The 12500-nt window shown below is 41.0% G+C and overlaps 1 protein-coding gene across 3 annotated transcripts in view; it reads left to right on the top strand.

Annotated features, from left to right (window-relative positions):
• Nucleotides 1–1660: 1660 nt before the first annotated feature.
• Nucleotides 1661–12500, top strand: part of trappc8 (trafficking protein particle complex subunit 8) — a 26469-nt gene continuing 15629 nt past the window's right edge. For 2 of the 3 annotated variants that reach the window (XM_027179570.2, XM_027179571.2), the window contains exons 1-6: nt 1661–1957; nt 5199–5393; nt 7516–7599; nt 8770–8859; nt 9654–9828; nt 10167–10320. In XM_027179570.2, the coding sequence (XP_027035371.2) occupies nt 1801–1957; nt 5199–5393; nt 7516–7599; nt 8770–8859; nt 9654–9828; nt 10167–10320 (855 nt within the window). In that variant the 5' untranslated portion in view covers nt 1661–1800. The remainder of the gene's footprint in view (nt 1958–5198; nt 5394–7515; nt 7600–8769; nt 8860–9653; nt 9829–10166; nt 10321–12500) is intronic. The other variant, XM_027179572.2, reaches the window with a different exon arrangement.

Genomic DNA, 12500 nt, shown 5'->3' on the forward strand with positions numbered 1-12500 from the left:
TTCAGCCACAGCTCGCAACCTTGGGGTAACCATGGACAATCAACTGTCCTTTTCCTCTCATGTTGCTAATGTGACTCGCTCATGTCGGTTTCTTCTCTACAACATTAGAAGGATTCGGCCATTTTTGTCCACACAGGCTGCTCAGGTACTTGTTCAGTCTCTTGTCATTTCTAGACTGGATTACTGCAACGCACTGCTGGCAGGTCTACCTATGAATGCAATCCGTCCTCTGCAAATGATCCAAAATGCAGCTGCCTGGCTTGTTTTCAATCTTCCAAAGTTCTCGCATACCACCCCGCTGCTGCGATCCCTCCACTGGCTACCGGTTGCTGCACGCATCAGATTCAAAACACTGATGCTGGCCTACAAAGCCAAAAATGGACTCTTACCTCAAAGCTCTCATCACTCCTCGCACTGCACCCCGCACTCTCAGATCTACCAGCACTGCTCGACTGGTTCCACCATCTCTCAGGGTAAGAGGCAAGTATACTACAAGACTCTTCTCTGTTCTGGCACCAAGGTGGTGAGTCACTGGCTATTTTCAAGTGGTGGTTGAAGACCTAGGAAACACTTCAACTAGCACTTATTTCCTTATCATTTGCATTAAAAAAAAAAAAAACTTTGACACTTTCATTGTAACTTTGAACAAATGTTTTAAACTCATGGTATCTTAAGTATGTAACCTAGTGAACCAGCATTAATATATTCAATGTTAGAGATTTAAGCACTTATGTACGTCGCTCTGGATAAGGGCGTCTGCCAAATGCTGTAAATGTAAATGTATATGTAAATAATAACCTGCACTAGTTGGGAAAGGCTTTTCACTAGATTTTTGTGAAGAGTCTGTGTTCAGGTTCAATCCAAAGATGTTCAGTGAGGTTTAATTTTTGTACAACACACTTGGCAAACCATGTCTTCATGGAGCTAGCTTTGTGCATTTGAGTATTGTCATGCTTGAACTGTTTTGAGTTTCCTAGTTCCAAAGCAAAATTTCATTTTACAGCATAAAAAGAGGCTCCATAAACCTTTGTGTTTCCAACCCTGGGGCAACGGTTTAGGGAAAAGCCACATACGCATGTGATCGTTAGGCATCCACACACTGTACAATGTTGTATGGTAACCTTGTGTTTAAATTCCTATATTTGTCTGTCTGCATGGCTTAAACTATATTTAATTTTTTTTATATTTTATATATGTTTTTTTTAATTTTTTTTATATTTTATATATGTTTTATATATTAAACTATATGTTATTTATCAATATCAATATTCTCCACATTCAGTTACACTGACAGACTATCAAGTGCTACTTACAAGCTATTTTATTTATAATATTATAAATAAAATAGCTTGTAAGTAGCACTTGATGTTATGTTATATATTTTACTCGGTTCCAAGCTGAAATCTGAAACATGTTAAAAATCATGCTTACATTTTACCTTTAATATTTTAACTCAGTAATACTTTTATTATGAAGAAAAGTAACACTTCGAGTTGCGTCCCAAACGGTTGTCTACTAACTACATACACGCACTACTTAGGGTACTTAGTAACCCTTTCTACGCTCTATGTGCAACTCTGTGTATTTAACGGTAATGTATTTGGGACGTGGCCCATCCTCTGCCGTCGCCTGACAGCCGCGGTGCACGATGGGAGTTACATTGATTAGGAGGCGACTGACTGTTAGGATACAACATGGCTGCCGAGGTGGGATGTCAGTAGGGGAGTTGTTTTTAAACTCTAAAGCAGTTGCTTTATTTCGGTTTAAGGCAGAGGACGCACTCCACGCTCGGGTCCCACCATGGCTCGGTGTGCTCAGTCGGTGCAGGAGTTCATTCAGGACTCGTTCGTGCCCATGGTGGCCGTGTTGTGCAGCGACGACGCCGAGACAGTGACACGCAAAAACAATCTGAGTTTCCCGGAGCTGCTGCGGCCTTTCTGTCGGCTGACGTCCGAAGGTACAAGCTAACATCATGCCCTTGTTCTATAAAAATCGCATGCAGGATCATCTGGTTGTTTTTAACGCGAAAACTGGCCGCGTAAACACACTTGTTTAGCGTTAGCATGATGCTACGTCGTTAGCACTGTGCTAACTAGGGGCAGGTGACAGGAACCGGAGAGCTGTGTCCGTAACCGCATACGGATACACTAACTAGTGTGTCACAATATAAGAGTAAACCGTCTGACAAGCGCACTAAGTAGTAAGCCAGTGTGGTGTGTAGTACTCGGTTTGGGACACAGCCAAGCCCAGAGCGGCCCTCTTTTTTGTTGCTATGTGACACCTGATCGGGTCGCCGGTTACTCGGGCAGTTCAGCAGTATCAGATAGCCTTTAATAACTTCTTTATTAACAGCCACATCTTGTTTACATTTTTTTACCCCAAATGTTAGCTTGTTATCGTACACTTAAGTACGGCTAAGCTATCGGATGGCTAACACCCTCTTTAGCTAATAAACAGATTAATGAAGTGACCGTGTATCTGTCTGCTTTAGTGCTCCATCAAGTGGGCGTGGCTTAAATCGGAAGGTGTTTTGTTCATTTGTTTACATATATTTTGAATTAAATATCAACCGTAGCACTTAACATAAATACTGTTAATATCTGGTGGAAATGATAACACTATCAGAATGCTGTGTGTGAGAGAACATTTCCTCAGCCACATCACTACTAACTTTACAAAATAATAATCAACATTCAGCATGTATGCAGCTCCTTTTGTTTAGCTGGAGAAAGACTTTGTTATAAATAAACTGCTATGAAGGGATGTTAATAGATATGAAGAGCAAAGGCAACACTAAGACTTTATTATAAGACGTTCAGAAGCACAGCAAGATCTGTACACAATGTAAACAATGCTAACTGAGACAGGAGATGGACACAGTTTCGAATATGCCATAGCCCTGAGCTCAATAACACATAGGAACCTGTAGTACTGTGTCTACTGGAAAACTGTTTGTAATGCAGAGGAAGAAATGTCAGAGTGAACGCTGCTTCGGCATCAGACACTTCACTCGAGTTCAGAAGTTATAAGAATATATACAAGAAAGCCCTTAAATTGACATGTGGTTCTAGGGTCAGTGTCAGTGTTTTACTTCATTTTTCCTGAAAAAGTTACTTGATGGGCATGTTTGTTTGTTTGTTTGTTTGTTTTTTCACAAGCTTTAGAGAGATTGTCTTATGATTTAGTCCCATCCGGATACATGCAAGTGTTGTTTTTTGTTTGTTTTTTTTATTGTAAATGTGTTTTTTTAATTGAATGTTGAATGGTCTCATTATAGCGTTGCAAGAAAATGGACTTGGTGGGATTCGGGATTGCGTCTGATCCGTGTCTCGCAATCATTTAGGAGTAAACTGCAAAACAGAAAGCTTGTGACATTGAATTCACACATTTCACAACACGTCTGAGTTGTGGAAGTTACGCTTTGTGTAATCTCCAGCTTGAATGGACTCTGATTCAGGGGTGATGGAATATATAATGTATATATAATGGTATGTACCAGAGTATAATAATGTTTGTTCTGGTGTGAATGTTGTAACTGTAAGACGGGTCTACGCAATATGGCAATATTATTAATGCTGTGATAAATTATGTCAAAACTCTTATGATTGATTGATTTTATTTTTAAAGGTCCAGTTTCAGATTTTGCTAGCAGTCAAATTTCTGTGATATATAATTTTATGTACATTAATATTTTTAATTTTTCACTTTTATATATAGCACTGTTTTGTTGGCAGTTCTCCAATCTCACAGTCCACTGTGAGGGGCAAGTCATGGCCTAATGGTTAGAGAGTTTGACTCGTAATCCTAAGGTTGTGGGGTTCGAGTCCCAGGCCGGCAATACCACGACTGATCAAATGCAGAGAACGAATTCTGAGTATGGTTCACCATACTTAGCCGCATGTCACTCTTTCACTTTCACTTTTCACTGCAAAAGTACTGGGAAGGCAAGGTCAATTCTTTTATTTTTGACATACAGAGAGCAAAAGATGAATATTTACATCTATATGCGATAACCACCAGTGAATATCTCTGAATAACTGCTCTTGAATTAAGCCCTGGGTTTGACCTATGAAGACTGCATTTGTTGTTGAAAGGATAAACCAACATAAACAACAGAGAGCTATAGGAAAAGAGCAAGTCATGGAACAGCCATGGAAAGAAAGGATATTTTCCCCAGGCCAATTCAATACCAGCCTTTAACCCAAGTGAGCAACATTTCACCTCCTGAAGAATAGATCAAATGGAGAAACTCGCCAAAACTAACAACTGAATGAATATAGTGAAAGTGACGTGACATAAGGCTAAGTACGGTGACCCATACTCAGAATTCGTTCTCCGCGTTTAACCCTTCCAAAGTGCACACACACAGCAGTGAACACACACACACCTTGAGCAGTGGGCAGACGTGGTATTGCCGGCCCGAGACTCGAACCCACAACCTTAGGGTTAGGAGTCAAACTCTCTAACTATTAGGTCACGACTTCCCCCTAGCTCACAAAAGAAGAACGCAACCATTTTTGTGATGTTGCAGCTTGATGCATTTATTAAAAACAATGGACACACAACCAAATATTAAGTACCACTTGCGTTTAAGACCGGTCTGTTCCTATACTTTTGCTCACAGGGGGGGAAATGGTGACATTTTGTGATAACACATCTAGATATAAATATCAGGAAATAAAAGCTAAAATTCAGGTTTATTTTCACATTCATCTTTTGATCTCGAAGCAAATGAACAGTTCATGAATGTATCCTGTGAGAACTGGCCATGAGACTCTAATGAACTAATTTGACACCAACCGCAGCTCTTCTTGCACAACTAATCTTTTTGGTTGTGTGGATCGAGACTTTTCTGGGAATGTGTGTGAGAAATCTAATTAGATTTATTTAGGAATGTTTTGCACGGTCGCTGGAATAGAAAGTGCATCTCAGTGTTCATTTAGCAGCTGTGGAAAACACACAGGATATTGTTTGTGATTTGGTTCACTGTCTATCCTGTGTTTCTGAGCCTGAATATGTGCTATTACATTTTGTTTTGTTTAGGTGTTTACTTTGTCATGGGAAACAAATTTGTATTTGTGTTTCCCCCTGTGATCTAAATGTTTATTGCTGTTCAATACCAAGAGTCTGTGTGACTTCATTAATGACTTCATAATTGACTAGAAATCTCACAGTTTTATGGCCTTGCTGTCCTTTAGGCCACCTGCGTGACCCCAATAACCAGATTGTGGTGGTGAAGGGGCTGAGGATCAGTGTGACAGGAGTGAACACTCAGCCAGCGCACTCCATTGAACTGAACAGACTCCTGAGCCAGGCTGTGTCCGTCTGTCAGCCTCCCGATGGACCTGCTGCTAACGTCATCACTGCTGGAGACTACGACCTCAACATCAGCGGTGAGGCACTCAGAGAGAGAGAGAGAATGAAGGAGAGAGAGAGAGAGAGAATGAAGGAGAGAGAGAGAGAGAGAATGAAGGAGAGAGAGAGAGAGAGAATGAAGGAGAGAGAGAGAGAGAATGAAGGAGAGAGAGAGAGAGAGAATGAAGGAGAGAGAGAGAGAGAGAGAGAGAAAAGAATATATATTCTTCCTCTTTATATCTTAATTCCTATTCTCTCTTTTCCTCTCTTCTCTCTTCTTCTTAGTCTCTTCTCTCTATTCTCTTCTCTCTTCTTCTTCTTATTCTCTCTCTCTTCTTATATCTCTTATCCTCTTCTTCTCTCTCCTTCCTTCTTCTCTCTATCTCTCTCTCCTTCTTCGTCTCTCTCTCTCTCTCTCCTTCCTCTCTCTCTCTCTCTCTTCTCTCCTTCTCTCTCTCTCTCTCCTCTCTCTCTCCTTCTCTCTCTCTCTCTCTCTTCACTTCTCTCTCTTCTTCGCTCTTCTCTCTCTATCTCTCTCTCTCCCATTCTTCTCTTCTTCTCTCTCTCATTCCTTCGCATCCGCTCTCGCTCATTCCTTTTTCTTCTTCTCTCTCTTTCTCATTTCTTCCCTCTCTCTCCTTCCTTCTCTCTATCTTCTTTTTCTTTTTCTCCTCTCCCCCCTCCCTCCCTCTCTCTTCTCCTACCTTCTCTCACCCTCTCTCTAAGAAACGAAGATAAAGAAAGACAGGAAAGGGGGGAGGAATGACAGACTGAGACAGTAAAACGATGTAAAGATCGAGGCAGAGAAAATGAAAGAGTTGAGAAGAGTGTAGGAAAGACAATCGTAGAGACAGACAAGTAAAGCATATGGAGGGAAATGTAGTGTGAAAGGAAGAGACACGGAAGCAGGAAGAAATGACGACAGGGGGGGGCATAGAGAAAGCAGAAGACTAGTGAGGAAGGAAAGCTGGAGAAACAGAAGGGAAGGAGGAACTGAGACCAGCAGTGAAGTGAGACGAGAGAAGCAGAGAGTCTTCTGCTTTTTTATAGTTACAGAATTTGGCGTGTGTGGACTTGTTCACTAACTGCACTGTTTACAGGTTTTACAGGTCACACAGTGGATTACAATTAAACCAGTTTAAATTTATTCAGCTGATGTTTCACCCACATCTCAATCTAGTAAAGAGAATTTCGCTTCAGCCGGCATCGTTAGAGGCGCCTGTGTGTGTTGGGACAAACTGTGCTGATTATGCCTCCATTTACTGGCTGTGGCGTGTCCTCAAAACTTCATTGCTCTTCGTTTCAGCTTCTACGTTCTCTGGCGGCTCGGCAGACCAACACCTCTTCTCACACACGGTGTCAGTGCTCCTGTTGATCACGGGATAGTGGGGGGAATCATATATGGGTGTGGTGGTGAGGTGTCCATATACGTTTGGTCTAACAGCGTATACAAGCATCATGTGATGTTAACATTTACCCAGTTGTGTTTAAGCAGCTCTTAGGTCAGCCGTGTCCGGTCTTATCCGGAAAGGGCCGGTATGGTGCAGGTTTTCATTCCAACCAAGCAGAAGCCACACCAGAGTCTACTAAAAGCCAAGGACAACCGACTAGACAGGTGGAATCGGGTGTGGCTTCTGCTTGGTTGGAGCGAAAACCTGCATCCACACCAGCCCTTTGTGGATAAGATTGGACACCTTTTGTCTTAGGTTATGAGCTCAAATCCCAGCACTGCCAAACTAAAACAAGGCTCTAAACTCCTCAACTGGTCTGTTGCATAAATGAGATAAAAAAGTAAGCAAGCTCTGGATAACAAAAATGCCATACGTTATTTATTTACGCGAACTAATCAGATATTTCTGGAACCGAACATGCGGAACGTTCACATGTCGAAAGTGCGACCTTATCGCTGTCCAGACATCAGACTTTTATCTCTGAAGAGAAACGAAACGATCACGGACGTCCCCTGAACCCTCGTCCTCTGCTGGGCAACAACAAATAAAAGCCCCAGGCTTGTTCCAGGTGCCCCGATATTTTAAGTCACTCCAAAGAACCTGGATGACAGCAAGGTCTTTATCTCAAACAAGCTGTTTTAAAGCGGTGTGTGTTTCAAAGTGCTCTAACCCAACCTTCTGGCTCTCTGCCCCTTTCTTCCCCTCCTAGACCGCTCGGTCAAAGCTAGCGTTCCCTGGTACTCTGACTGGAGAGAAACGCTCACCCAGCTCAGCTCCTCCAAAAACTATACAGGTACTCGCTACAGTCTGCACCGGGGAGAAAAGGGGGAGTCGATACTTTTTTTGTTGTTGTAAAATCACCCATTGCTCTTCCTCATCCTTTCCCTTTTTTTTTCTTATAGCAGCTAAGCTTTTTTCTTTTTTTTTCCCCTTCTCCCTGTCTTTTCTCACCTGTCAAGGTGTTGGTGACAACGTTAGTATTTCGTGTAAATACACAGAGGCAAATGACTCGCGTGGCTGAATCGGTAACGCGGTTCAATCCGGCGGACGGATAAAATCATGGCCGCCGTGAATGATTGTTTTGGCTTTACGAGAGGAAAATATTGATATTGATGAGAGGAAAATATTTGCAAAGCTTCAAGCCTACGAGTCATTTCACTCGCCCTGTCTGATCCCTTGCCTTTTTCTCTTTCTAGATTTCTCGGTGCTTTAGATCCTGCTGCTGTCTTTTGACGTTGTTTGTTTTAATCCCAGACAGAACACATCTGACCGTTCTCCTTGTGCTGGTAGAAAATCTTTTTTTTTCTTCTTTTCTTTTCTTGTTCACCAAAACAATGCGAACGGATTTTACGTATTCGCAGCGAGTCGATCAGATGTGTTCAATCTGTGATCACATGTCCTTCTATGTAATTAATGACTCTTCGGTTTGATCGATTTATTTATTCTGATTTTATGATTATTCTGTTTTTCTAATTGACTTTGTTACAATCACATGTCTCCTATCTTGATTATTATCTATTCATTTGTTTTCTTGTTACTTATCACGCTCCTCTCGTCTCAGGTTGTTCGAATAATCCGAACACAGCCACTGAACTTTCAGCGAGCGTTTTGACTAAACTTTACACAAAAGCATGTCGACAGAGTTAGATAGCGGAGGTCGTATAACCAGACCAGCTGTCTCTCTCCTTATTTACCAGATTTGCAGCTTTTTTCCTTTATTAGTTTGATTGCTTTGAACAAAATGACATTATCCAGTGAGCCATTTGAATCTAAATAGATATCGTATCTGTGTATCAACAAAGCTTATGTCGTCTGGTTTCTTTCTCCTTCCTCAAAAAGCTGAATTTTGTTGTGCCTCACTCCTCTTTCAGTAATGATTTATGCTGCTCCTCTGTCACCCAAGCAGGAGGCTTCACGTCTACCCTGTTTAAAAAATCATTAAAAGTGTGTGTGTGTGTTACAGCAACAACACCGTGGTTTGAAGCGTACAGGGAGAGTTTTCTACAGTCCATGCCTCCGTCGGATCACGAATTCCTCAACCACTATGTGGCCTGTATCCTTTATTAGTCTCTCTCTCTGTCTGACTGTCTGTGTCTGTCTGTCTTTCTCTGTCTGTCTGTCTGTCTCTCTCTGTCTGTCTGTCCGTCTCTCTCTGTCTGTCTGTCTGTCCGTCTCTCTCTGTGTCTTGTGCTCTCTCTTTCTCCGTCTGTCTCTCTCCGTGTCGTCTCCGTCTTTGTGTGTGTGTGTCTCTCTCTCTCTCTCACTCTGTCTCTCTTGCGTGCTCTCTCTTTCTCCCTTTCTTTTTCGCTCTTATGCTCATATCTCTATCTTATCATTTCCTCCTTCTTTGTCTCCTCTGTTTCTTTCTCATGAGGAATTTGCTTCTGCTACTGATGCAGTTTGCTTTGTGTTGCTTTCAGATAGCAAGCCTTGGGCTCTTTTAACGCGAGACACATTTAAGAAATATGTTGCTACCGATTTCACAACTCTTTATAACAGTATCTCAGTTTTCTCCCTGAGATGATACGAGGAAGAAGCCTTAAGCTTTAGGTGTTTGCGTATCTAAAATTATGTACAGTAGAGTTTATCTTCATCATATCACAGGAGGAAAAGGAGGAGCAGGATGTCGCCGGATGTTGGTAGCGTTTATCGACAGTGCTTGATCTCAAGTCACTGCATTTCACTGTATGTGTGAACGCAACATTACCTTTCTCCTTACTCCTATATCTGTCTTTTCCTCTCGTTCCCTCTATCCATCATTTTGGGGGTTTTTTCTGCTCGTTCTTGCTCTGGCTCTCCCGTTCCTTCAGTTGTTAGTGTGCATATTCGTTAACTCCACACGTGCAGGTATGTTGGTGGTGTCGTCTCAGGAAAGCGTCCCCACTGAGCAGTTTCAGAAGCTCTCTCAGGAGCAGCACAGGATCCAGCACAGTGGAGACTACACTTACCCCAAGTGGTTCATCCCAAACACCCTCAAATACTACGTCCTGCTGCACGACATCAGCGATGGAGACGAGAAGAGGTAGCCTTTCTGGGGAAACTTTGAAAAAAAAACATAGAAATCTTTATTTACTGTAGTAAATAACCTTAATCTTACCCTTATAATGGCAACAAAAAAGGCTTGCTGGTTAAACGAAGGACAAGGTATCCTATAATTATACAGTTATTATAATGTAATTAACACACTCCAGACTATGTTTTTGGACAAAGAGTATCCACTTGACCTCAGGCCATATCGCACCACCCTGTGTGTCATTTTTTGTGTAGTAACTCAGTCCGTCGTGTCTTCTTCCAAACTTAATCTACGTGCATATATGACATTTTGCTCTCTTTAATTCCATCTCCTACTTCTGTCTACAGGGCAGACTCCATATATGAGGACATGAAGCAAAGGTACGGCACTCAGTGCTGTTACCTGTTGAAGATCAACTCTGGAACAGGTGCTGCTAGGCCAGACGAGCAAATGCCAGACCCCTGGAGTCAGTATCTACAGAAGAGCCCCATCTACAGCTCTGTGAGTCCTACAGAAAAACTGTTTATATTAGGGCTGCACGATTTAGGGAAAATGTCATATTGTGATTATTGAGGTCAAGATTGCGATTGCGATATGCAATTGCGATATAATAAACAAATGGTATCATGAGTCAACTTGCTTGGTTCTCAAGGAAAATGCACACACAGATTACTGATAATGCTGAAATTTGTATTTCTAAACTCAAACTAGCAATAACAACAAACAAATGCAAAACGTTTTCAAATTAAAATATAAAATAACACATTAATGCTGATTAATGAAAAGCCTAAGATCAAAACTGTATGTGTACAGTGTATATAATATATACATATATATATCTATATATATATATATATGTGTGTGTGTGTGTGTGTGTGCGTGTGTGTGTGTGTGTATATAATTTAAAGTAAATTACCAACTTAATGTAAGTTATACATGGTATTGCACCCACCATTATTGATATTTGGAGCAATATTACATGTAATTATTAAACTTGATTCCCTTACATATATATTTGCTTTTAAGCCTAATTATTACTTTTGATTATGATGTGATTGTGACAGGGGAGAGGTTTCAGGTTGGGGGTAAAGAGTTTTTTGTGTCACCACTTTTGAATAAGAAACAATATCAAGTCTATAAAACTTGTCAAAACTCCGCGAATCACAAAAGTATCAGTGAGAAGTTGAGAACACTCGTTTAAACAGTGCATACACTCGAACTTGACCGCATATCACATTTTTTACTTTATTGATACTGCATTTAATCGTAATGTAAAGACCGGTCTTCAGGACATAAGCTGTCTTGTACAATAAAAGCGCCAGTGCAGCGACAGGAAATATAATTTAACACAAAAAGCCGCCTAGACGATGAACTTGCGCTCAGGACTTTTTTTTTTTTGAGTGGTGTGTGGACGAATTTTTTATACGCACACACTTTTATTTCTTGATAACAGATTGCTGCTAACTATAACACACCGTTGCCATGAAAAACAGAGCGTTGCCATGGACACACAGGGTTCTAACCGTAGAGACGGAGCGCACTATTTTCTTTAGTGGAAGCAATACAATTGTTCAGCAGTTTCGTGTTGCAGCCACAGGCGTATGAGACCTGTAACGAGCAACAGCGCAAAGCTGCGAACTCGTTCTGAATATTTTAAAGGCATAATAGCTGATGAAAAAGCAAAGACAATTGTAGACGAAAATGAAGAAATTTTATCTTAGTTTTTATTTTATACAAAACATTTTCGTCTCGTCTATTTTCGTCAACAATAATGCATGTTAATTTAGTCTTAGTCAGCGTTTTTGGACAGTGGTGCAGTCTTGTCATCGTCTCGTCTAGGTCATGAAAAAAAGGTTGTTGTTGAACATATTTCGTCTCGTCTCGTCTCGTCTGATGAAATTAACACTACATATAACAGTGGTAGCATTATTTCTGGCCACCAGTTCAGTGTCCGTCTGCTCGGCATCCATCTTCACCCGTTCCGCGCTGCACGCTGGAAAAAGTCACGACATGACCATATTCACTGGTCTTTTTTTTTTTTTTTTAGCGGATAGCGGTGTAGTGTATGAAATAGTTAAACAGCTTTCAGAGAGAATGGGTTGTCATGTCCACACATGCATTTATTTATTATTTGTTTATTTCATGAAATCGCAGCATTTTGCGTCATATAATCGTACAGGATTGATATCGCGATTGCGATATGATTAATCGTGCAGCACAAGTAGCCCTTCGTTTCTCAGGCCATATATAGTGATATTTGGTTAATTACTCCAGACAAGCGTTGACATTTTCCCCTATGGTGAGAAAAGAACTGAAAATCCGTTTACATGAAACTCACTGTTATTAGAAGGCTTTGCAAAAACTGTCATATATATATATAGAGAAACAAGTCCTTCCAAAGATGCTCTGTATTATCATTCAGGTAACCACAATCAAAAGCCTGAACTATACGTTAATGAGTTCCAGCTTAATTTCCAGCCGAATCATTTCTCCACATCAACCAACCTTCCAGAAAAGTCATGATGCTTCGATAAAATGCAGCATTTACAGTTTTTAACTTTCACTTTTTTTTTCTCTTTTCTACTGCTGCATTCACTTGTGCTTGTAATAGACCCGTAGCTTCTTGCCCAAGCAGGTCTGCTTTCCTGAACGGAGGGAAAGATTTAAAACCCCGGCCAATT

Source organism: Tachysurus fulvidraco, chromosome 16, assembly GCF_022655615.1.
Source record: "Tachysurus fulvidraco isolate hzauxx_2018 chromosome 16, HZAU_PFXX_2.0, whole genome shotgun sequence".
Classification (NCBI taxonomy): Eukaryota; Metazoa; Chordata; class Actinopteri; order Siluriformes; family Bagridae; genus Tachysurus; species Tachysurus fulvidraco.